This window comes from Uloborus diversus, chromosome 9, assembly GCF_026930045.1.
Source record: "Uloborus diversus isolate 005 chromosome 9, Udiv.v.3.1, whole genome shotgun sequence".
Classification (NCBI taxonomy): domain Eukaryota; kingdom Metazoa; phylum Arthropoda; class Arachnida; order Araneae; family Uloboridae; genus Uloborus; species Uloborus diversus.
Genome location: NC_072739.1, coordinates 149,670,184 through 149,697,490, shown reverse-complemented (window position 1 = coordinate 149,697,490; position 27,307 = coordinate 149,670,184). Strand labels below are relative to the sequence as shown.

The window sequence follows — 27,307 nt, the reverse complement described above, 5'->3', positions numbered from 1 at the left end:
AAAAAGAAGAAAAAAGCATGGAAGAAGGCTTAATGCATCTCAAAAATATCGCAAAAAACAAAAAAAAAAGTCAAAAATAAATAAAATAATTAAATAAATATTGAAAAATTAAAAATTGGAAAGTAGGGTATTGAGATGGGGAAAAATGTCTGTCGGTCTGTCTGTCCCCCCTAATAACTTTTGAATGAATAGTCCGATTCGAACAATAGTAATAATAATAGTAACTCGTTTCTAAATAATAACAAGTTTCATTTTTAGTCCTATTTTTTGTACTCTGTAACTCAAAAAAGTATTTACTTAGTTGAAGAAAATCGTTACCTAGTTTTTTTACGTCAGAAGTTTAAAGTATCTTCCCTTACCTGTTCGAGTAAAGCTAAAATTTAAAGAATGTGTAACTGACAGATCTCTTTTCGAAAGTTTGTCCTAACAACAACATAAATAAATAAAATAAACTGAATTATTCTACTGCTACATTTTAAATTTAATTACTACTGTTCTTATTAATGATAGTAACAACAACAGCAATAACAATAATTGTAATAATTATTATTAGTAGTAGTATTATAACAATAGTAATATAAATAGAAGTGGTAATAATAATATTAAAAAAATAAAATAATAATATTAAAAAAATAAAATAATAATAATAATAATAACAATTAAAATAACAATAATAACAACTACAGTTACTATTATTATAACAACAGTAGTAATAGTAATAATAATAATAATAATAATATAATAATAATAATTATTATTATTGTTATATTAAAAGAGTAATAGTATTATGACAATAATAGTAATAATAATAATTATAATAATAATAATAGTAATAATAATAATAATAGTAATAATAATAATAGCAATAATAATAGTAATAATAATAATGATAATAATAATAATAATAATTATTATTATTATTATTATTATAATATAGAATATTTTCAATAAGTAAATATATCAATAAATTATCAATATATCAATAAGTAAAAATTATAATCAATAAGTCATTAATATTATCAATGAACTTTTCTTCCATTGATTGAATTGAAGAGCTTATTCGAGAAACTCTACGCAACAAGTTTACCGCATATGTTGTTTTTATAGATGTAATTTATTGAAATCAAGTTCTCATGAGTATTTTATATGGCGCATGCATTTTTTCTGAATGAATCAGGGACATGATATTCGACGCCACTGAGCCATTTATCGTCGCATCAGCAAAACAAACAGCAGTAATGTTAGCTTAATCGAGGCTTTCGGTTTTTGGAAGAAAAGTTAACTCACAGATTATTACGATCATCTAATTAGTGAAGAATAATAAGCGATATTAAGATAAATAACTGATAAATGCAGATGATCTTAATGGTAGAGAAAAAAAAGCTACACATTTTAAACAATGATATATCTTAAATAAAATATGATAATTTGGTAAACTGAAGTTTAAAAAATGCAGCTGATTAAAGCTTTGAAATCTTTTTCCCTGCGAACTGCGAAACTTCTCGATACTCTACGAGTATTCACTCATACAAGAATAAACATCTAGTGAAAATAAACAGCGATTTACAGTTCATTTGCCAACTTCAAAGTTTCAGCCCTTGGCACAGTCCGTTCCTTTCATAGATAATATCTGTTTTCATGGATAATAATCATTAAATTCATGATATGATTTACTAGTTTAAGGCAGCATTCGTGAATTTTCTATATCCGAAAGCCAATGAGAAATCTTTATTCGACAATGATGTCAAAATCTAGTCTTGCATAAGGATTTTTTTTTTTAAAGTTAACTTTTAAGCGTAATCAGTTTGTCTAGCTAACAAATTCAATGCAGTAGAACTCCAATTATCCGAACTACTACTATCCAAATTGCTGATTATCCGAATTGCTTTCAGAATTGCGATTCGCAAAATAATGATTCTGTCTACGAGCTATTTCCTCCGCGAAAAAATTATTTTATTAAAATCTCACGGGGAAAAAAATACTGTGTTGAAGAACGGCAACTTATTTGCGAAATATGTAATAAAGGGGGAAATTTAATACAGTATTTTTTTTCGAAGTATGGTCAATTTTTAACTGCTTTTATTACCTTTATTCATACACGCCGAATAAAAAGCAATCGGTTTCTTCTCATGATCTGCTTTTCTCGATTTTACATTCTGTTCAAGTAGATCTATCAAAAATAAAAAGGAAACAAATATTTTTTGCATTTTCATAACAATAACAAAATTCAATTTTATGACAGTCACTTTTTCAAAAACGTTTAACTTAAATAAGGAAAATTTTGTTAAAAGGCTATCCATAAATGATATCATACTTTTTCCCAAAATATTGACCTCCCTCCTTTTTTTGTCACAAAGTGTCACATTTCACCGTACCCTTCCCCCATTTGTCACATGTCACGCTGTTTTCAATACAAATCCTTAAAAAATGCTTGATGTCACATTTCTAGTTACACCCCTCCCCCTTATCACAAACTGTCCCAATGCCACAACCCCCCCCCTCTCCAGAGCGTGACATCATTTGTGGAGAGTCCCTTAAGGCACGTTCACTGTCGCATATTTGTGTCTAAGGGACGACGACGACAGCTTGGGCTTGGAGGGAGAAAAAAATTAACCTTCACTCTCCATATTTTTTAAAAATTTATCTTCAAAATGTAACTTTAGTTTTTAATAGGCATGTGTAATAGGGTGGTTAAAAAAAAATTATTTTAGCTAGAGTCCAGAACACCCCCTAATTTTTCTGGACTTACTAATAGTATTATGCTGAAATAGTTTCAGCTTCTTACTCAAATTTTAAGACGGTGCTTAATGACCCCTCCATTTAAAATTAGCCGTAGTATAGAAAATGTCACAAATTTAGAAACATTTAGTTCCCCCAGCTGTTTTTCTGTAAATAATTATTTTATTGCAACGTATATGCATAATACTCCTGTATATTATAATATGTAGCGTTGTTTTTTCATTTCAATGTATTGTTTTAACTCCCTCCCCACACTGATGAAGTTTGGGGGAGGGGGTTGAGCACCCTCTTTCAGTTGAAATAGGAAGCTAAAATTTTTTCAGTATATTGCTATCCAGAAGTCTGAAAATATTGAGGGGTGTCCTGATATCTAGGAGAAACTTTTTTTACATGTATCTTTGAACCACCCTATTGTATAAATATGTTAACTTACGCTAATGATGTGTTAAGTATCAAAAATCAATTTTATTGTACTATTGTGATGGGAAACCCAAATCATCCCTCAATTTTGTTTCCAACACTTTTAAAATTACTTTTTTAATCCCGACTCCGTCTCTGACTCCTTTACTTCAAAATGAGTCCGACTACGACTGCAGTCTCCCCACCGTGTCTCTTTTTTATTAAAATGAGTTCCATCAAAATGAGTCAGAACATAGTAAACTGATTAAAACGAGCCGATTTGCATATTTAAAAAAATAATAGTTCGCGGATTGGTTACCTCTGACATTTTCTATAACTTTTTTCTCGAGACGAACAAATTGTGTGTCTTTTTCTTCGAAGAGATGAGTTGATTTCATCCAATTCCCACACGCAAATTGGTAGAAATCATCACAAGGATCAACGCTTTGGTCTAAAGAATGTAGAATCTCGGAAGCTTCAAAGAAAGAGAGGAAAAAAAATCTTCAGCAATAATATAAAACTTAATTAAAAACACTGTAAAGGTTAATTGAATCAACCGTTTTAATCAACCAAATCGTCAAAAACGGAACAAAATTAGCTTTACTGAATCAACCGCTTTATCAAATTAAAACTGTTTAGAACATCAGTGATTCATGTAAGCAGCGGCCACTATAGCTTCATTTTCTATTTTTTGACAAACGTTTCATTTGTATGCTACTGAAGTTTTGTCTACATAATCTTTGTACACATATCTGTACAAAAAACATTACATTTGTGAACGGAAAGAGCTCTTTAGCTATATACATATTTTACTCTAATTGGTAATAGCATATCATGGTGAAATAGCATATCATGGAAAGGCAAAAATTCTGAATTGGGCTGTTTCCCATTTTTCAAAAATAGATTTTTCTGAAAGAGCATGGTCAAAAACATGGGGTAAGTTACTTTTTTTCCCTTATTTTTGACGTATTTTCTCTCTTCAAAAAAAAAAAAAAAACTTTTAGCTACATTCACCGTTGTTTTCATTTTCGCTGCTGACGTCACAAGTGAGCAAATTGCTAATGTTACCAGAATAAAGTTTTAGACACTGCCAAACTTCGCCAAAAAAAAATATTTTATTTAACTAACAATTTTCGTTCAGCTGATAAAGAGCTCGCAGTGAAGAAATCCCCAAAAGGCGATACCTTGCCAGAAAAGACAACCACGCGCTCCGATTCAAGATGGCTTTCCTCACTTGTGGCGTCACACGATGAAACATTTTGGTTTAAGAATCAGACATTAAAAAAAATTCATTTAAAAAATTGAATGTTGAAAAAATAAAAGTTTTTTTTCTGGGTCCATGTTCTTTTTTTTTTTGCTTATTCCACCAATTTCAGTAAAGAAAAGTAGTACTTTTGTTGAAGGAAACAACCCCATTCCGTAGTTTTTGGTTTGTTTACTTGCAGTTATTTAATTCATTTTATAATACGGAACTTGACTATTTTCCCATAGACATCATTCTTAAGCAAAAGAAAGTGAATGTTTAAATATGTATTCCGTTCATTCAGTTATAACCTAATGAGTTCTGCATATAACTTTGTGCATGTAGAAAGTAAGATAAATTTAATAAGTTAATGGCAAACATCAGAAATATAAAACAGTCAATATTCGATGCGTTTTCACATTGAAAAAGAGATTTTTAAAGAACAGTTTGAAAATGCTTAGTACTGCAAAGAGTTTTCATAAGCTAATAGATTCAATAGAATAATTGAACGAATTTTGGGTTTTGAGGGTGTAAAAGAAAAAGTTTTATCAAAACGGGTTTTTTCTCTTTTACCTGAAGAAATGCAGGCAGATGAGGTGCAATAATCCGTTGGACAGTGACTTTTCCATTTGTCTTCATTTCTTAAATCTGTAAATGAAGCTAGAATTAATGTTTCAATGAACATACATTAAAATAAATAAAATGGGGAAAAACAAAGCAAGATAAAGATCTCAGCGACGTTTAAGGATCCGAAGCAACCCAAAGTACAGGTTCAATTTTCTCCTTAGAAATATAAATTTATACATAAATACTGCCGTGTGCAGGTAAACGGCAGTACCTGCAGAAATTAGTTTTCGCGATATTTGAAGAAACGCGTTTTGGATTCAATACTAACAATAGAGAAATGTTGGAATTAGAAGTCTTTTTCGCACCTTTTTTTCAGCGGAAACCAAATAAGCGAGCTTGTACAATAAAGATAACGTACAATAGATGACAAAAATGCATGAAATGAAAAATGAAAAATTTGCAGTTACCTTTACCCTTTACCTGCACATGGCAGAATATGCATAAATTTATATTATATATAATATTTATTTTATGTATAAATTTATAGTTTAAGAAAGAAATGGACAATTGAATAACCAAATTTTATGAAAAGCAATATGTATTTCTAAAACATCTGTTTTTCAATCACTAATTAAAAACCAACTATTAAGAGCTTGTGTTCGTTAAATTGTGCATAGCTGCTAAGGGTTCTGGAAGGGGGAAGAGTCAAAGCGTGAGGGCTCTGTTTGAAGAAAATGAGCTAAAACTCATAAGACTTTTTTTTTTTTTTTTTTGTGCAAATCAAAATGACTTCTTTGATCGTCGTTTTGGAACCCAGTAGGGCCGTTTCCACGGACACTTTCGACCCCTGAAAAAACCTGCTTTTCACTACATTCCGGTTATTAGCGGGTTTTATGAATCTTTCTACTCCTGCTAGCTTCTGGAGTGAAAGCGGTGTTTTTACCCGGAATGCATTACGCGAAACAAGTTCGTCTACTAGCCGCTAAGGATGCTGGGTAAAAACCGCTTTCTCTGGTATAATGGGAGAACCTCTTTTTACATGGAAACGGGGAATTTTTCAATTGGTTATTTGTGGAGCCAGAGTGGGGATTTACCGGGTCGAAAAGTTTGTTGTGAACGCGGCTAGTGTAAGCTAGGGGTCTATAACCTTACTATAAAATACCGGTGTGTTTTTCTGTAAATGTGGTAAACAAGATGCTCTAGTGGGGAAAGATGAAAAAAAAAAATTAATTTGAATTTTGACCTATTGAATTCAAATTATGTTTTTCGCAATCACGAGTGTGTTTGTGTGTAATTAGGCGTGTGGGGGGAGGAGGTATGTGTGTTTGTGTGTAGGGGGTATGTGTATGTGTGTGTAGGCATGTGTGTTTGTGTCTGTGTGCAGGTATGAGTGTGTGGGTAGTTGTGTGTATGAGAGTTTGTGTGCAGGTGTGTGTTTGTAGGCGTGTGTTTTTATTTGTGTGCAGGCATGAGTGTGTGGGTATGTGTGTCTATGTGGTGTGTAGGTGTGTGTATGTGTAGGTGTGTGTGGGTAGGTGTGTGTGGGTAGGTGTGTGTAGGTGTGTGTGTATATGTAGGTGTCTGTATGTGTAGGTGTCTGTATGTATGCGTGTGTGTGTGTATGTGTTTGTGTGTGTGCATGCGTTTGTGTGTGTGTATGTGTTTGTGTGTGTAGGTGTATGTATTTGTGTGTGTGTGTGTAGTTGTGTATGTATACGCGTGTGTGTAGGACACGGATGCAACCTGGAGACGGCTTTCGCTATAGGAGCAGCATCGTGAGGAGCCGGTCGACGGTGATGCTGCAGAGGGTACTAGCGGGAAAATAAAATGATAGAACATCAAAACAGTCAAGTGAGAACAATAAGCAATCGTGATTGCTCAAAAAAAAAAAAAAATCAAAAATCAAAAACTTTCCCATGCAGTAGTTTCTGGTGAAAAACTTCTCATTTCTGTGCGTTATTATTACACTTTACAAAACTCGTAATTTTAAACTTGTAGTGGTAATTCATCATCAGGAGGGGTTATTACCTTCACTTCTCACATAAAATGAAATTCAAAATTGTAAAAATATGTAAAAATATTCAAACTAAAATTTTTCAGAGGACCAACGGTCACGCAATACTTATGCAGAATGCAGAAGTAATCCCTCGTTACTTCGCTGGTTAGGATACAGTCAGGGGGGTGCACAGAATTTTGGAGCCCGTCACAAATGACTTTTATGGACCCCCTCCATATTGTTTACCCCCTAGTTTCCTACATATTTTCACTCTTCATTTTAAAAATCTCGGGCGTCCTTCATGCTCGGGCCCGGGCCAACAGGTGCCCCTTCTCCCTCCCCTGTGCACACCCCTGGATACCCGTATGTGTTTCTGCAAAACCTTCCAAGGGATATTTTACACAGCTGAAAAAAAGTGCAGCTTAACTGCGGGATTTATCATGTACCTGAAGAATTAATTGTATTTGCATTTTTATTTTGATCTCATTGGTGATAATATACAAAACGAAATATCATTATGAACATTTTTGTGAGTTTAGATACTTGCTTCGGTAAGCAGACACCAGTGCTACAGAAAGCGTTACTACAGCAGCGACAGTAACAACCACTATGAGTAGAAGTGCTTTTTCCAGAGACGTACAACGAGGGTAACTGCTTCTTGGTAGTCTGAAAGAATAACAAGAATAGGGTGATTCAATTATCTCATGTGAGACAAACTGGACTACAATTTTATTTGCATGTAATACAAATTATTTACGGCTAAAATTTAGAATTTCACTGACCTGATGGTGAAAGTATACATTATTTGTGTGATCTGTTTAGCAATTTTTTCCCCAAATATCTTTATCAGTTAATACTGTGTGAATGAAATTTACCTGTCCAGTTCTGGACTCACATTTGGACATCATATTTATATGCTTCTCAATTCGAGCGAAATATCCACGCAATCTATTGCTACAAGATTTTTAAATACGTACTTTGCTTCTCTGCTAATTACTTCTTTGGGTTAGTTTTAGACAGAAATTAACAGTGAGCCATTCCACAGAAATTCAGACATATTGTTTTGCCTTTGGCTGCTCTATATTTTGTTTCAAAATAATACTTAAACAATATATAGGGAAAGTATTAGCTAGGAATCGATAAGGAAATTATTAGCTATTTAAACGTAAAGCTTTATTTTAATGCAGGAAAAATAAAATTTCTAAATGTATAAAACTTCCTCTTGTACTTCTCATCATCATACGAATTTTATCGCTCATAATATTGTACAGAATATTAAAATGCAGAATGAGCACTTTCAACTTCTAATTGAAATAGATTCCAGGCAGTCGCTTCAGAATTATTGAATAATTCATTCAGCTGCGTACAGTTCTTATTACTTGTATTGAAGTAAATATAAGTATAAATATTATTGTACTTATTAATATCCATCGAAAATTAAAAGCGTAAGCATTGGTTGGGTTTCGAAAAAATTCCAATTTGGGAAATCTGATGATTAGTAACAGAGCTTTTAATGTTGTTTAACTTATTGTTCAGGTGAATTATTTTAATTTTTAATGGAACTTTTAATATTGTTTAATGAATTGTGTTATTTACTTGTGGATTACTTTAAATTTTAACGGAATTTTTAATTGGTTTTGATGGCTAAATTTATTTATTTGGCGGATATTTTACTATTTCAACATGTAGGATGGCTGAAAAACTCGCCATGAGCACGTTTCCGTAAATTTGTCATGACCTTATATTTTAATATTCTTTAAAGGTTTGTTTTATTTATTTGACGGATTGTTTTTCACTTTTTAATGGCTTTTAATCTTTTGTCGGATTATTTTTTACTTTAACGGAATTTTTAATCATGTTTAATGGTTTATTTTAATTAAACACCCGCTAAAAAATAAAACAACGTGTAATATCCCCAAATAAATAGTTTCTGTGTAAACCAACAGTTGTAGACTATCACCAACTTGATAGCTTTTGTGCTGATGAGAAAAGATTTTCCCACCAGCACCATTTTCTGCATTTGAACTTTGTTTAGTTTAGTTGCTTGAGAATGGTTATTTCCGGCTCTAGGACAAATAAAAATTTACTATTTGAAAAATAAAGGATTTTTACAACATTTATCTATATCTGTAGGAGATTCGACAGTGAGGTATTTGTTTTCGCAATTAAAGTTCGATGTTGCGAAAGTGCTCTTTAACCATAAACCATGCTTAAGAGGAGTATGGGAGACTGGAGTAATGCTAGTCACCTAAGAGAAAATGAATATAAAACTTTATCATTATTATTTTTTTTAATTTGAAACGCAGTTACGTGAAATTGTTTACATATAGTGTATTTTACCTATTGCAAACTAAAATTGAGCTTTAATTAATCTTACCTATTGGTATTACAAAACAAACTGCCAAATCAGTTGACCGTTATTACCCCTACCCTGAGGTAATGGCAGTCAGTAATGACATTTACTACTTATTAGGTTTAAAATAAGAAATATGAAGATTTTCAATGACATAAGCACGTTCAACTGAAATCTTTATGTTTATTTCATTACATAATCGCGCATTTAAGATATTACGAAAAATAAATTGAAAGTTGGGACATAATATGAAGTCGGAGATTTAAAAATACGTCTTTCTATGATAAAAAGGGGATTACAAGTTTTAGGGCACTGCCAATATGTTTACATAAGTTAATGAGCTTTTAGAAGTTCAAGTTAATTTTATTTTCCAGAGCACATGTTACAGAAATATCCCTCAGGAATGTCCCAGAACATTTTTGATGTGCCCATAATGCACAAGAAGTGCACCGATAAAACATTTCTCAATCTTTTCCGATATCTTCGCAATAGAAACAGGTATCTTCACCCATTTCCGCTAAAAGTAACTCACTTTCTGATTCGTCTTCACAAATCCTGACCACATCTTTTCCGGTGTCTTTACAACAGAAACAGGTATCTTCATCCATTTCCGCTAAAAGTAACTCACTTTCTGATTCGTCTTCACAAATCCTGACCACATCTTTTCCGGTGTCTTCACAACAGAAACAGGTATCTTTACTCATTTCCGTTAAAAGTAACTCACTTTCTGATTCGTCTTCACAAATCCTTACCACATCTTTTCCGGTGTCTTCGCAGCAGAAACAGGTATCTTTTCCCATTTCCGTTAAAAGTAACTCACTTTCTGATTCGTCTTCACCAATCCTGACCACATCTTTTCCGGTGTCTTCGCAATAGAAACAGATATCTTCATCCATTTCCGCTAAAATTAACTCACTTTCTGATTCGTCTTCACAAATCCTTACCACATCTTTTCCGGTGTCTTCGCAACAGAAACAGGTATCTTTTCCCATTTCCGTTAAAAGTAACTCACTTTCTGATTCGTCTTCACCAATCCTGACCACATCTTTTCCGGTGTCTTCGCAATAGAAACAGGTATCTTCATCCATTTCCGCTAAAATTAACTCACTTTCTGATTCGTCTTCACAAATCCTTACCGTATCTTTTCCGGTGTCTTCGCAATAGAGACAGGTATCTTTTCCCATTTCCGTTAAAAGAAACTCACTTTCTGATTCGTCTTCACAAATCCTGATCACCTCTTTTCCGGTGTCTTCGCAATAGAAACGGGTATCTTTACCCATTTCCGTTAAAAGTAACTCACTTTCTGATTCGTTTCACAAATCTTGCCCTCATCAATAGAAGTGTCTGAGTCAGATTCAAAGAGTTTCCTGCTCATTTTCTTTTGCTTCACGTTTTGTGTTTTCTTTCAGCAACAGCAGCTGTTTTCTTTTCTTCATTAAATTCTTACTTTATTCGCTTAGTTTTTTTGCTCTTTTTTTCTTAATTTCAGTTTACAAAGTGACTGCCACTACCCCGAGTGTGGTGACCATCTTTACCTCAACCACATGTTTTCATTCAACGGTTAAATACCAAACATTAATGCTTAAAACCTTAACAAAACGCTACGTGGTACAACAATATGGCTTACCTTGTTGTAGTGATCAGTATCGTCCCAGGAAAGGTAAACAGTAAGAGCTGATAGTGGATTAAACTGTTATCTTTCTTATAAGGCGAAATGTCAAAACAGTCTTTCTTAAGCCTTGGTTTCCTAGGAGCGAACTCGCAGATCGTCGGCGTCGCTTCTCGCCGAGGGGAAAACTTGATTCTTGTGCGCATGCGCGCTTGAGCTAAATTGACGTCGTGAATGGCCACGCCGGAATCCAACTGACTTTGATTTCAGCGTTACGGCGAGGAGCGACGTCGAAGATTGGCGATTCGCTTCTACTAAACCAGGGCTTTACACAGCAGGCAAACGAGGACTGGCAAGATGGCGAGTGCTTCAGTAGTATATCTAAAAACTGGCGTGAAATGGCAGCACCAATCAGTTTAAATCTGCGTTATTCACTTTACGAGGAATCATTATGACCGTTGACCGCTATTATCCCAGTCTCCCCTACGTACTCTAAAACTTTAGTAAATACTAGTGGCACCCGCACGACTTTGCCCGTAATAGAAAAATTAAAAGGTCTTTTGGTTCGCCTGTATATTTACAAATAATGTATGGTGAATTTTCTCGCCAATTGGCTTGTGCCCATGTTACAGTTCCACGTTGTGATAATTTCGTATCTCGCCAATTGGCATGTGCCCATGTTACGGTTCCACGTTACGATAATTTCGTAATTTATGATAGTTTTTTTCTTAAAATTGGAATAGAAAAAGAACCACATCGAATGTTCGAAAAATCGCTTCGAGGTGCACACCCCATGCTACAAACTAACTTTGTGCCAAATTTCATGAAAATCGGTCGAACGGTCTATTCGCTATGCGCGTCACAGACATCCTCCGGACAGAGAGACTTTCAGCTTTATTATTAGTAAAGATAATAATAATTTTTCGGTTTTTATGTATTCAAAATAATTAAACTAACCCCTTCAGTCGGAGTTATGAGATATTGGACGAAAAATGTTGATGTTTGGTACGCTGTGTACTATGTTAAAGGGTATCGTATCTACAAAATTTTGAGTTTGTAGGAGAAAAATTAAAAGAGTTATGGCACGTCCAATATTCCGGACTTATATTTTTGAAATCAATATTTCATATAAAAAAACGGTAAAATACCGAACAAACTTCATTATAAAATGTTCTACAAACAATTATAAAACATAATATAAGCGCTTGAAACGATTAATTAAAGATTATATATTTTTAAAAAAATCAGGAAAAAACCTCTCTTTTCAGATGAAAATCCATGGTTGGAAAAATGAGCCACTCTCTATCTCTCAGTCCTTATATGTCAGTGTTGTCAATCCCAAAACGAAAAATTATTTCACAGATTATAATAAGTAGAATATAAAGAGTCAACTACAAAAAAAATCAACTAATTAAATCAATTATTAAATGATTAGCAGCTGTTTAAAGTGTATGTCCGGTATATCGGACACCAGGTCTGTAGGGGTAGCTCAAGTGACACCAGATTCATGTTTCTATGTAGATTAAAAGTAACTCAATTTAAATACATTAATGGGACAGGAATGCGATAACATTGTGTGTGCAATTTTACTTCCAAACGCGATTTTCTCAAAGCGTCAATTTTAAAAAACTCATGTTCTTCTTCCTAGAAAACTGGTTAGCATATTACTTTGATTTGAAATTTTCACCACGTTTTACTTAAATGCTCATAATGATACTGAAATGAAATTTTTGACGTAGGTCTTACACTTTTACTTAAACTGCTGTCTGGTCAAAACTTGTCTTTTTTTTTCATTTTTAAATTTTAACTATTGTTTAAAATGTAAAAAATAATGAAACAAACAGATTTGCCTTAAAATTTCACTTCAGCAGAATATTGTGTACATTGTAAGTTTTTATCAATAAAACCCAGTGGCGGCTCGTGCCTTGAAAAAGTGAGGGGGATCATGGGTGCACTCATCCCCCCCCCCTTGGTTTTAAAAAAATTTAAATATTTTTTTAACATTTAAACATTTTTAACTTTTTGTTAAATTCATAAAATTAAATTCATTTTAGCAGTTAAATTAAAGTCATGAAGAACTAATAACTTTTAAGGTATATTCAAAACTAATATAAAAATAATCTAAAATATAATGATTGCTTCTCTAAACTTCTTTATTCTTTATTATTTAAAATTGTCGTTATAGTACGCTAATTACTTGAAGACAAAGAGTAAAGAAAGGAGCAAACGGTCTAATCTTGTGTAAAGGAAGGCTTCTTCATTTTCTGTATGTTGTTTATTTTACATAGCCTGAATCGCGTAAGAACATTCAAGCTATGCAAAATAAACAACATGCAGGCAGGGTAACGGTCTCAGCGAATCCTGCTGTAAATATTGAGGTTCAATGCGTTGGTGTGGGGGGGGGGGGAGGGGGAACACACTCACACACACGCACAGATTACCTGCGACAACGTATAATCTGCACCTCATTAATTTTTACACTTTGTAACAGATAATCTGCGGATTATATGTAGGGTAATACCGTACAATCCATTTTTTTTTTAATTTCAAGCACATACGCACAAAAAAAAGAAAAATAAATAAAAAGTTATAAATTATTATCTTCTAAAAAAAGTGAGGCCCCTCCCACGAGCCGCCACTGATAAAACCTTTTGAGAAAAATACTTACCGACTCCCTTTAAATGAAAATATGATTTTTAAAAGCATTCACTCCATATTTTAGACAAAACATAAAAGTCAAGCAGAGTTTTCACAGGATTTCTAAAATATCAGACACTAAATGGTTGATTCCATAGTGACTGATGCAGAAACTCTTCTTAAGGTTAATAAAATTGTTAGCAATACTAAAAACTGCGAAGCATGAGTTTTATAATAAAATTATACCTATCTGGATACAAGCGTGTCCTTTCTCCAAGCTGCATGCTATATGAAGAATGTTACCTAAGTTTATACTTTTCGGTTTTGTTTTAAAACATAATTATACGCTCTGGTCAGTTTTTTAAGCCATATTGCCTGACAAGTACTGGCAAACTAGAATCTTAAAGCACACTTTCTCTTTTCTTTGAGTCTTCACTCGAAGTGATAAAAAAAAGGAGCAAAATGCGATACGTGTGTGGGAAAATGAACGCATGGGTTTAGATAATCAGATCGGAAATAATGTTCATTTGATAAGTCGGACAATAATATTACCAATGAATAATCGATAAAAAATGTCTTAATAAAATAAATAGGTACTAACAATATCATGCTCCAGAAGCATAATACAAAAATTGTTTAACCTAGAAAGATTTTTTGAGCAATCACGATTGCTTATTGCTTTCATTCGACTGTTTTTGGCGTGCTATCATTTTATTTTCCCACCAGCACCCTCTGCAGCACCACCGTCGACCGGCTCCTCACGATGCTGCTCCTATAGCGAAAACCGTCTCCAGATTGCGTCCATATGCTACACACACACGCATACATACACAACTACACACACACACAAACACATACACCTACACACATACACACACACACAAACACACGCATACATACAGACACCTACAACATACACACATGAACACATACACACAACTACCCACACATTCATGCCTGCACACAGACACAAACACATATGTCTACACACACATATACTTACTCCGCCCCCACGCACACAAACACTCATACACACAACTACCAACACTCATGCCTGCACACAGACACAAACGCACATGCCTACTCACACACATACCCCCTGCACACAAACACACATACCTCCCCCACACACAAAAACACACGCCTACATACACACACACTCGTCATTGCGAGAAACATAATTTGAATTCATTACAACAAAATTCAAATTATTTTTTTTTCCTTTTTTTTTGAATAATTAGCAATAACTCTTTTCCCATGTTATCATACTTCTCAAAACAATAACTCATTTATTTTTTTCCTACGAAAATTTTTTAATTACCTAAAAGTCCCTCTCCTAACGTGTTCCAATCCGTTTCTCATGTGTTTAAAAATTTCGCATACTTAAAGGCATAAAATAATGTCCTTTTAATTTACTTAATTATTTAAACAATCAAGGCAAATAAATTAAAGGTGGGGGTCTAAGGACCCTTAACCTTCAAAATTTTCAACTTTCTGGAAAAAATATATGGTATGCATATTTTAATTCTGAACAATTTGATACCTTATTTATTACCATACGCAAAAAACTTTTCAAGTTATCGTAAAAATGCGTAAACTTTCCCCATAGAGATTTATGTTTACAGTAGCTGTTTAAGCCTCTTTTTCTCAGGTGCCGGTTTCTCGTTTTGCGTGCTTGATATCTTAGAAAGTTTCTTATGTATTTCCGTAAAACTTTTCATGAATGTTTGTCTGATTTATTTTTATGATCCAAACCTAAATTTTAGCTAAAAATGAAAGTTAATATTATAAAATATATATATTTTCACCCAAAATTTTGGAAAATTTTGCTATTAACTTATAGAATTTCGGAAAAAAAACTATATAATTCGAAAAAAAAAAATTAGGTTCAGATTAAAAGTAAACCAGACAAACATGCATTAAAAGTTTTACGAAAATACACTGCTTGACAATTGCCTAAGATTGCTAAAGAACAATTACGTTTTTTGGAATAGTTAAGAATAGATAATGATTAAAGAAACAGAACTAAATATATAGTTAGTAGGGAGGATGTGCCTTTATTATAAGTACAAAATAATACAGATATTACTACATTAATGAAGTAAAAACTTAAAAATAAAAAAAAAAACCTACTTAGATGATTTTCATACAACACCAAAAAAAATGATCTAGGTCAGAATGATGGAGACATAAGTACCTTAATATGATGTATGATTACCAGGGACACTGATGCACAATTTACATCTGTTTTTCATACTCCCCACTAGTTATTGAGGAGTGCTTGGGGGATGTTTTCCCACTTCTCTCTCAATGCGGATTTGAGTTCTTGTACTGTTCTGGGAGGGACGGTTCTTCGCGCAACACGTCTGCCAAGAGCCTCCCAGGCAAGTTTAATTGGATTTAAGTCGGGAAAGTAAGCAGGCCACTGCATACAGAGAATGTTTTCACTTTGCAGTGTGTCTGATACTTCAATGCTCCAGTGTGGCCGTGTATCGTCGTCCGTGAAGAGAAAATCTGGACCGACAGCCCCCCTAAAAAGACGAACATGGTCCAGCATAACATCTCTGCAATACATTCGCGACGTATCGCTTTCTTATTCAAAAATGTGAAGCAGTGTTCTGCCATTGTGCATGATGCCTGCCCACACCATGACGCCTGGGCCGTACCGATCACGTTCATAAACAAATTTTTGTGCATAACGTGTTCCACGCTCTCTCCACAGTAGTTGGTGACTAGAATCACTTGTCACACTGAAACGAGATTCATCAGAGAACATCACTCTAGACCAATTTTGATGATCCCACCAACATGTTCCTCACACCAGCGTAATCTCTCTAGACGATGGCGTGGTTGAACTTGGATGCAACGTACGGGCTTCCATGCATACAAACCGACATTATTTACTCGCCGTGAGACGGTTCTTGCAGAAACATGCGTACTGGTAGTGGTTGTTAGATTTGCAGCTATCTGTCCAAGAGTGAAATTTCTGTTTTTTTTTTGCCACGAGGGCTATATAGTGATCCTCTGAAGGTGTGATGCTCCTACCACGACCCCTGACATGCTTTTGCAAAACATTTCCACCTTCAGCGGCCGTCTTTAATCGGGAGATGACACTTTTTTATACACCCATTGCAGCAGCTACAGAGGTGACACCTTAACCTGCTTCCAGTCGTCCAACCGCTCGTCCACGATCGTAGATACTCAAATGATGTCTTGCTGACATCATTTGAGTATTTCTCTTAGCATTTCTCTTAAGCATTTCTCTTAAGTATTTCAAGAACCAAACAGAATTTCAGAGAAAAATCTTTTTTAACATCCAGCAGTATTTTTGTTAAAAACCAAACAGCGTGAATTTTCTTACGAATCTTGAGCGTGTATGCACTGTCTTTTATACAGATAACGAGTCTTGTTCTACCACGCCATCTGAACTTGAATTTATTTCCATTGGCCAGGTGGTTGAGATACAAATTTGCATAAATCACTTGTACCTTAGCAATTGTCAAGCAGTGTATATAAGAAAATCTCTGAGATATCATGTACGCAAAACGCAGAAATCTGAGAAAATGCAACCGGAGAAAAAGAGGTTTAAACACCTGCTGTTAACATAAATCTCTATGGGGAAAGTATACGCATTTTTTCGATAACTTGAAAAGTTTTTTGCGTATGGTAATAAATAAGATATCAAACTATTCAGAATTTAATTAGGCATAACATATATTTTTTCCAGAAAGTCGAACATTTTGAAGGTTAAGGGTCCTTAGACCCCCTTAAAGGTTTGTTCCAAGTTTCTTCTGGCCTAAGAATGAGTTCAATTGCTTTAGATAAAACAGGGAGTGTTTAATATGCTGTACTACAATATGTTGACTCCCCCGATTTTGTTGAATTCCTTGAGTATTTTGATCATAGATTTGCCTGATGTCCTTAGTAAAATTTTGAAATTCAAAAATGGGGTATGTAACACTTTTGCTGTCACTTTCCTGGTCATCATTTCAGTTTTGACTAAAAGAAAACTTTTAATTCTACTTCTACACTGTTAAAACTACAGGATGCATTCGGCACCTTTCAGGGGAGAAACGCTTGTTCACCAGCGGCACCCAATACGGAGCCGAAATCGCCCCTCTAAATAGGGTGAAAAACAGGCACCTTTTAAAAACTAGACAGCCGGAGTGAAAAAAAGGAATCTTCGGAGAGAGAAATGACACCCCTTACTATAGATCCTCCTCCCCCCTCTCCCGTATTGTGTGCGTTTTTGAATACAGTTGTGTATTTTTTTTTCTTTTTTTTAAGTTTTGTTTTGATTTATGATATTCTACGTTTTGGACATTTTCACATTGAACTCGGTATTGGGAATGATTAAAACATGTAATTACAGCATTTGATCATATTTCAGAGTTTTCAACATAGTTAAGAAGTGCTCATAGCGTTAATTCATCTGATCGTGCTCTAACTCAGTGTTTCTCAACCTCTTTTGACCCACGGGCGCGGTAAAAGCAAATGAAAAACTTTGCGGACCGGTGAAATCTTTATCGTTTTCTTAAAGAATCATAAAAAAAATAATATGAATAATAACTCTGGGGTCGTTAAAAAACATGTGAAAAAATTCAGGGTTCTGATGGTTTTTTTTTTTTTTTTTTACAAAAAGTAATGTTAAAAATTAATAAAACAATAAATATCTACCCCTTCACTTGTATCAAAGATCTGTCACAAATACGTTATAATTTAAAAACGAGTAATTATTTAAAACATGTGAGAAATTATCTTATACATATAAAATCTGAGTATCTATCTATCTATCTATCTATGTCCAAGCTTCTTCTCCCGAACGACAGTGAACTGACCATCGAACCAGGTATCGATGGATTCGTCATCTTCCCGTCTTCATGTTTGGCTATTTAACATAATCCTCCGATAATAATTAGCGGAGATATCAATTAAAAACTATTAATTATGACTCTTAGATTTCAAAATCAAATCCCTATTTTTCGAAGGCTTTCCTCCATTCAAATTATTATTCAGTGCTTCAACTCAACTTTCCGGATGAACGCTTTTATTAAAATTTACAGCGTGAAGAAAATCATTGAGATGAAAGATCTGTTGCCATTTCTTTTTCTCGAATATGAACAGGTAAAATTCTTGTTTTTGTTTTGAGGCTTTTCCTGTAATCAGGGGATTTAAAATGTTTACTTTATGGGGGTTTTCCGCAATCTGCCACAAAATTTCACTGACATTTTTTTTTTTGGTTCAAGCCTGAGTGTTGAACTCGCGTCACTTGACATAACTTTTATTTTCGAGGAGGACCGTGCACGTCGTAAAGTAAATGAGTGATTTACAAGTTATTTGAGTTCTTTGAGGGTTTGTACCTGGAAAACGGATTGATGTAATTCTTGTACGACCATGTGGATAGAATCCATCCAAATATTTATCTGAGTGGTATGTAGCATTAATAAACACCCGGGCAACGCCGGGTAGTAGACTATTTTATGTAAAAAGCGGATTGTTATTGTGCATAAATATTTCCGATATAGTCTATCAGATGTAATTCAGTTTAACGTGAGTAAAGATTATAGTTGATAATGCATATATTTTCCCCTTTTGTGCTGACTGAAAATGTACTCATAACTTGTATCATTGATAACGATTATTAACGTTGATGAGGTGTTTTGGCAAAAATATGTTTTACTGGTGTTTTGCAAACCTTGCTTTACGCGCATTTATTTATTCCTTAACGTGTTAGAAACTAGTGTCAGTGTACTACAAAAGCATCAACTGGACTGCTCTTACATTTTTTAGGTAGCCCGTGCAACGCCGGGCACGCAGCTAGTACATTTACTAAAACTTGACGTATTCCGAAAATGAAGCATAGCTGTACTTATGGATTATTTAAATGATGAGCCAAAAATATTTAGGGATATTACAATTACGGAAAAACAAAATCGTTTCATAAACGTTAATCAAGAGTAACAAAAGAAACTGCACATAAAGTTTTTCAACAGTTAAATAAAAAAACCAAAAGAAAGTTCTAACGCTTTCGAGGACTGCTAACAGGAAATGATTCTAACACTTGAATGAAAAAGCAAAAAAAAAAAAAGAAAAAAAGAGCTAGACTGAGAGAGATTTTTTTTTTTTCGCTATCTTTATGTTATAATCTACGAAGCACAAGAAACATTTTTATTAAGGTTCTTTTGGTGACTAATAAAAGCTGCTTATCGAGTATTCAAGAAAATAATGACAGATATTTTTAGTAGCGTTTTGAATGATGGAAATTTCACGATAGTAACAGTAAACGAGAACTAGAAGACTAACGTCGGTTACTGTGAAAAGCAATAAATGCACGTTTAAACACTTAACTATGTTTGAAAGCCCTAAAAGCTACAAAGTGATCAAAAGCTGTACTTACTTGTAATTTCGGATAATTAATCCTAGAAAAGTTGGGTTTTAATCCAATAGTGTACTTCATTCAATGTGAAAGACACACAAACGCAATCATCATTTGTCCGCCATATTGAGGTGGTTGAATGTATGTCTAAGGCAAAAAGCGCATGCGCAATGAGTCTTTCTGCGATTGCATGATGTTCTGGCTCCTCTGCTCTATTTTCTAGCCTGTGATGCACCTTCAGGCACTATGCTTTCACCTTAGAGGGAATATTTTCACTCGTCTGGAACCCCTGCTTTTAACAGTGTATATATAGCGTGCAATTGAATAAAGAGTTTAAAATAGAAAAATAGCATTATTTACCTTAATTATAATTCTGCGCATATGTACCATGTCTTGTGTAAGGAAAATCACTTTTTTGGCGCTAAAAAAATGCCGCTGTCCTTGCATTATTTATAAAGCACTGGTAATACATGCAGTGGAATTGAAGGATTTTTTTTTCAATACTGTTACAAATTCTGTAAATAGTATTTATTTTTATGATTAATTTGTTGTAATCTGGCTAAATTGAGCGTTTATTCCATTATCTTTCATCTAAAATTGTTGTAGTAACGTAACCTGTAAATAGTTTCTTGTAATGTACATACAACCCCCTAACATTCGACTGAAGTATACGTCCCCCAATTTTTCATTGATATGATTCGTGAATGAATAAAAAGAAAATGCGAGAAGCACTTCGAATTTTGTGAAAACTTCTTTCGAGATTTATAAATAGCCACGGCCGACGGGGGAGTCAGTCTCGAGTTAGTTTTTGCTTGTGAATCGTGTCAGCGGTGCGCTGGAGAGCATGTATTAGCTCTGTTTTGTGAAGCCTTTGAGCTGTATTTTTGCGTATTTGGATGTAAATACGTGTGTAACCGTTGAGTTTACGGTATTAATAGATATTTGCTTAATTGCTGATGATTGATTTAGCAGTTGTAACTACGCTTCCTGTACATAGCTGTAAATAAATCTCCTGTGCTTTCTCAAGAACTGAGTCGTCATTTCAAGAAAGTTTGAAGTTGTATCACGAACTCTTAACAATACATTACTTGGAAAATGAGATTATATGATCGAAAATAAACTAAATTATGTTCCAAAATAAGCAAACAACAAACAAAAAATGTAGCAGTAGCATAATCATATTTATTTATTTATTTATTTATTTTTGTTCGGACGAATCCCCCAAAAGAAATTTGTCGATTATACATTTTTTAATTTTAATGTTGCGCAAATAGTTAGGTGGAGATACTCCTAATTTCTGACATAGAAATATTTTAGAACAACTTTCTAGGATTGAGTTAATAGTTTTTTAAATAAGAGAATTTGAATAAACAAACAATAGAGCTTTATGTGAAAAAGGGATTAGGACTCGAAAAAATGTCTTCTATCTGGGAGTCTCTGTTGAAAGAGGTTTTACATAGGTTATCAATTACGTACATTTTGATTAAGGCTACTGATTTTTTAGTTGTTGCTGTTAAATTTTTGACAACCGTTGATGAAACTCATTTTGTCACTTTTGTTAAAGTGAGTTCCTTCTGTTTTTCTTTTGATAAGTTTTTAACAAAGAGTAAGTATGAATTAAAAAAAAAAGTTAACCCCTTCCCGCTCGCTCCGGTGAAAATGCCGTGCTAAGCTTTCGACCTCCATTTCTCGCTCCGTGATCTTGCCGTGCTGGTGTGTGCACGAAACTATTAAAACCAATTTATTTATTTTGCATGGAATACATATTATTCTCTCTTTTCTTTCTTTTACTCTCTTTATACACTAGATGGCAGCACCTGTCCATTTTAAATGTGCTGATTTTAAATGTAATTGCACACATTAAGAAAGGAAATTTGGTACTTACCAGATTGTGACGTTGGCCTCTGTGTCTCAAGCTTTGAAATTTACCACAAAAAAAAAAAAAAAAACTTATCTTTAATTATATTACACAAAAGATTATTAAATTCTTTTTTAAAGTTTAAAAGACGTATTTCTTAAAATTTCGCTGCTTGCTTAGGCTTGCTTGTTAACTTTTCATAAATTTTAAATTTTTTTAAAATTTCAATCCAAAAAATATTGAAAATGAAAAATTGAATGCACATGTTGTTCATACACTTATTTTTTATATCATTTTCTTAAATAAAAAAATAGACACTTTTCTGACCCTTTTCTTGGAAAATTATCCGATCGGTAAGGGGTTAAAGAATTTTTATTTTTGAAGAATATGCGATTGGAAAATATCAGGTTTTTGGAGAATCACCCAATCCATGAATCGCTTTGTGTCCGAGGCTCCGAGATCTGTAAATCTGTCCTTGAGAACCACTCTGATACTACAGAAGATAGTCAGAAAAATAAACAGCAGTTAATGAAATGATGATTCTTAACAACTTAAGAAAAAAATGCAATTTATTTTTATTTATTTTTTTTTGTGATTAATGACTCCACGTCGTATATCGTGACTCCACGATGGATCCAGAAAGTAAGGTCATTATTTTTGTCGAAGTATGTGGTACGGAAAAAAAATCAAATTTCTTCGTTTTTCAACATTTTCATTCTTCATTTTACAAATTGCTTCAATTTTCATCCCGGCAGTAAACCACCATTGTTTATGAACAAGATTTCTAAAAGTTTCAATTGTGGATTTCAATAGTAATTTGTAAAAAACGAAAGTGATTTTAAACTAAGAGAATAAAAATAACAGTTTTTATTAAATCACAATTTTACATAAATTTTACACTTCAGGGAAAGCCATTCCTTCGGCTTCCTAATTTTCCACAATATACAGTTTCATATGTAAGAATATGTTTTACTCACATTTGGTAATCATATTTTCAAGAGAATGACAATTAGGCTAATTAATTTTACTCCTTGACTTCAAGTAGAGGTATGATTGTAACTAACAGAAAAGACGAACTTAGGAAATTGATTGGACGAAAGAAAGGGAGGACACTAAAAGAGTTAATACGTGTATGGTAGATATTTATTAATTTTATTACTTACTAGTGGTACCCGTACGGCTTTGCCCGTAATAGAAAATTAAAAGGTCTTTTGGTTCGCCTGTATATTTACAAATAATGTATGGTGAATTTTCTCGCCAATTGGCTTGTGCCCATGTTACGGTTCCCTACTATGATAATTTCATAATTTACTCGTCCATCTTATGATAATTTTGTTCTTAAAATTGGAATAAAAAAGAACCACATCGAATTTTCGAAAAACCGCTTCGAGGTGCACACCCCCATGCTGCAAACTAATTTTGTGCCAAATTTCATGAAAATCGGCTGAACAGTCTAGGCACTATGCGCGTCACAGAGATCCTGACAGGCACAGATCCCGACAGAGATCCTGACAGACAGAGAGACTTTCAGCTTTATTATTAGTAAAGAATTTTAAGCTAAAATTAAAAATTAAAAAAAATGCCATACAGAAGTTGAGAATTCCGTTTTTTCTTTCTTTCTTTCTTTTTTTTAATTTTTAACAATTAGGGTTCTGTAATTGCATTTTTTGAAAATACAACAAAGTAGAAGTTGAAGTAGATTTTTTATGCTTTGATATCTATCATTGTAAACTAGAAAGAGCAATATGCAATTTTTAGTTTGTGCATTAAATTTTAAAAATACGTATATATATTTTTTGATGTATTCGCTATAATTTAATTTTAAAACAACGCGCAAAATGGATTATTTACATTCAAATTAGTTTACACAAATTAGTTAAAAAAATGTAATGCACGTTTTTTCAAAGAAATTAATTTGATAGTCGTAAAACAAAATACAAAACTATTCATGAGAATGTGGGGGAAAAAAAACAATAAAGCAGAATGTCCAATTTTGTTCCCTTCTGGTCCTTGTTATGAACAGATATTATTTTTTAACAATTTAGGCTTACTTAGGATACGTTCACTCAAGCGTATTTGTGATAATTTTCCTGTTCAATAGATTATTCACAAATTATAAGTTGTTGGGAAAGAGATAAATCGCCAATTATGTGTTTGTTCACAAAATAAACGTTGTAAATAAATTTTCATTTAGAACATAACAGCAATGATAAATATATTAACGCATTAAAATCACCGAGAAGAGATAAAATGGATTGAATGAAGACTTAAACGAAGACAATAAGTCACGTGATATATTTTTAAGCAAAGCATTGGAAGAAATCAGGTTTATTTCTCAAGTTTCACGAAAAACGTGTCGGCCATTCGTCTTTGTTGAGTCACGTGATTTGGGGGTCTTTGCTCGTTCTTTTGCTAACCCAAAGATTGAACTTCCCTTCAATTACTAATTCTTGCTTCACAAAGGTATGCTTATAGAAACATGTTTCATTCTAAGTAATTTATTTTTATTTATTCATTATAAATAAAATTATTCTCTTATTTAAGCAGGGAAGCCGCATATATATACATAGAACACAAATAAAGCATTAATATACTACACATTTTGAAAAAAATAACATTCCAGCTATCGCACTATTATCGTGTTCTGTTCTTTGTACTAACACATTTTTAATCACAAAATATACATTTGTACGCATCACTTTTGTCAGTTGATGTTCGAAATATTGAGGAAAAAGAAAAAACGTGCCACATATAATAAACCAAACAACAAACAAATATGTGAATGGATTGGTCAATACCAGAAACGGTCAGTAACAGAAAAATCAAAATTATATATTTTTAGCTTTTTTTTCAGATAATAAACTTACAAATCGTCAACCAAAATCAAAATTTGGAAAATTTAAATTGCGTAATATGACTCGTGAAGCATACAGTGAGAGACAGATCACATGCTGAGAGCAGTCTTGTTCTGATCTAACACAAATTCTTTAGAAATTAAAACTACAGCGAAGTCTTAGGTCTCCTACACACTAGGCGGTTGGTTGAATCAACGTTTGTAAAAAGTTGCTGGTCAACTAGCTGACAGGTGTTTTTCGCTGTGCTCACACGAGACAATCTAGTTGAAACAATTTCTATTCTCAAAATAAAATAATACATAAAAAATAACAATTTCATGCCTCACACCACCTCTAACGACCAAACGGCACGACCTCGAGGGTCACGGAATTGAACAAAATTCTAGGTGTACGTCCATTCCCTTGAGATATGAGCGCAGCTAAAGCGGTTTGACTGCATATGCCCTAGTTTCTCTGCAACGAGGGTCCAAAGTTGATAGTTTGGCCCCTGGAAATGCAATGGCGTTTCCATTGGAATATCAGAATTCAACACTATGTGCGATCTCCCAGCACCTTTGGCATCTTTTATTAGTGAAGTGAGTATAAGGGAGAACACGTATTTATTTATGGGCATTATCTAAGTTATTTGAAAAGTCAAAACGATCTTGTATTTTTATTCTTTTGTGTACCATGTGCAATAAATCAGAGCTTTTTCTCTTCTCCCATTTTTTGCTTTTTAACGTGGATATCTTTGCTAGCAGACGATAAACATCCAGTTAAAGCAAATGTTTTCATTAGCAAACGATAAATACTTTTTACTAGCAGACGATCAATATAAAACGAAAATGATTAGTTTCATTTGCAAACGATAAATATCCTGTTACTATGTTATTTTGGTATTTAAAGTTATTGAAATTAAGAGCAGTAGCCAAATTGAATTTGAGAACCGCTTATTGAAAATTAGTATTCAATGTAATTAATTCAAAGGGTAAGCATGCAAATGGCTCATTCTGCAGTACAATAGCAGAAAAAGCGATAAAAATTGTAATTTTAAAGGAAACTCTATTGCATTTCTGGGTCCAAATTATCAACTTTGGAACCTCGTTGTAGCCGAACCAGAGCCTATGCAGTCAAACCGCTATACCTGGGCTCATATCTAGTTAGAATTGACCTATATCTAGAATTTTGTCCAAATCCGTGACCCTCAAGGTCGTGCCGGTTGGTAGTAAGCCGGTTTGAGCAGCTGCTCCACAACTCTCTTAAAACGGAACGGAGTTGACTCAACCAGTTTACTTGTGTGTAGAGCGAACACTCGATAATGTCCTTTCAGTTGATTCAACTCATCGGGATGGGAATTTTTGCGGCACATGTGACTTTCATGCCTGAAGAGTTGACTGTCTTAATACTACTGTAAAATGGAATGTTTACAGTAGGGAAAAGAATTACAGTAAATTGTACCGAAATAAAAAAACGATGGCAGCGCCAATTGATGCACCACGTGACTTACAGTGCAAAGCATATAACACCGCATTTCCTCTCCCTCGACGTGAACTGTCTGCTATGGTGGTCATCAGCAAAGCCGCCTGCAAATACGAAGGTCCGAGTTCGAACCTGTTGCCCGCATTTTGCGTTTTTTAACTCTCTACTGTGAAATTTTACAGTAAAATAGGATTTTACGGTAAAAGTTACTAGCAACGTGGATGCCAGTAACTTTTACCATGAAATTTCAAGATTTTTTTAAATAGTTGTTTCTTTTCTATCTGGTTACGCTTCCCAACAACCGCCCGTTTGAAAGTTGATTCAACTAAGGAGCCTCATATGAAGGAGGCCTTAATGTACAAAATTTTTTCAACTATCACACATAAATATATTATTCAAGAATAACTGAAACGGGTACTACAAAAGCCTTGCTGTATAATGACACAGCTTACTTAAGAACATGAAATTTTTATGTTTCAGTGAATCAGCTGTTTCCCCATCAACTAAATAAAAAACTGCCAAACAAAATCAAAATTTTCAGAATTTAGCTATAGTATTGTTAATTATCACACTCATCAAAGACAACAAACAATCACTTCTAATATAGATTCCTCAAAAATTAACATTACAGCAGAAGTATAAACACGTGACGATTTCAACCACACTTATTATTTTATGATACAAGTTCTTCTTAATAAATAAATCACAATTTTTATCTCCTGTGAAGAATTTAAGAGTTCACAACCATTCAAGTCTTTCTTCTGTTTTGAAGATAAAGAACGGATGTCACTTATCAAAATATGAAAAATACTAAACTTCTTCAAATACATTTTATAAAGGTCTGGCATAAAAGTTTTGTCTTTGCTTTGAAACATACAAAATTATCGTTAACGAATAAAATTTCACCAACGTGGAATTAATGCATTTCCTGTGGTCACAGAGTGAAATGTCTTCTTTTTGAGATCAAAATTTTCTGTACCTCCAATAAGTTCTCGGTAACTACTATTTGAGGACCATTTTAACGATGATTCCGAGTCCTCGAGCTGAACGAATCGTCTCGCTCTTCTCTCATCAGATGGCAACACAAACGAATAATGTTCATATTGATGTAGAAGTTGGCAACATCACATGAACGATACTAAGATTTGGCGAATGTCAGCCAAATAACGTACATCACAGAAGTTATGGGAAGATTAAAGTCACTGGATGGTGGATGT

The 27,307-nt window shown here is 33.7% G+C and overlaps 1 protein-coding gene across 1 annotated transcript in view; it reads right to left on the bottom strand.

Moving 5' to 3' along the window:
- The window catches only part of LOC129230560 (endothelin-converting enzyme homolog), a 43,654-nt gene extending 35,908 nt beyond the window's left edge, over window positions 1–7,746 (bottom strand). Inside the window, exons 1-4 of the mRNA XM_054864965.1 lie at window positions 7,727–7,746; window positions 7,492–7,610; window positions 4,955–5,029; window positions 3,458–3,613 (exon numbers count right to left, since the gene is read on the bottom strand). Of these exons, the coding sequence (XP_054720940.1) occupies window positions 3,458–3,613; window positions 4,955–5,029; window positions 7,492–7,610; window positions 7,727–7,746 (370 nt within the window). The remainder of the gene's footprint in view (window positions 1–3,457; window positions 3,614–4,954; window positions 5,030–7,491; window positions 7,611–7,726) is intronic.
- Between the last annotated feature and the right edge of the window lie 19,561 nt (window positions 7,747–27,307).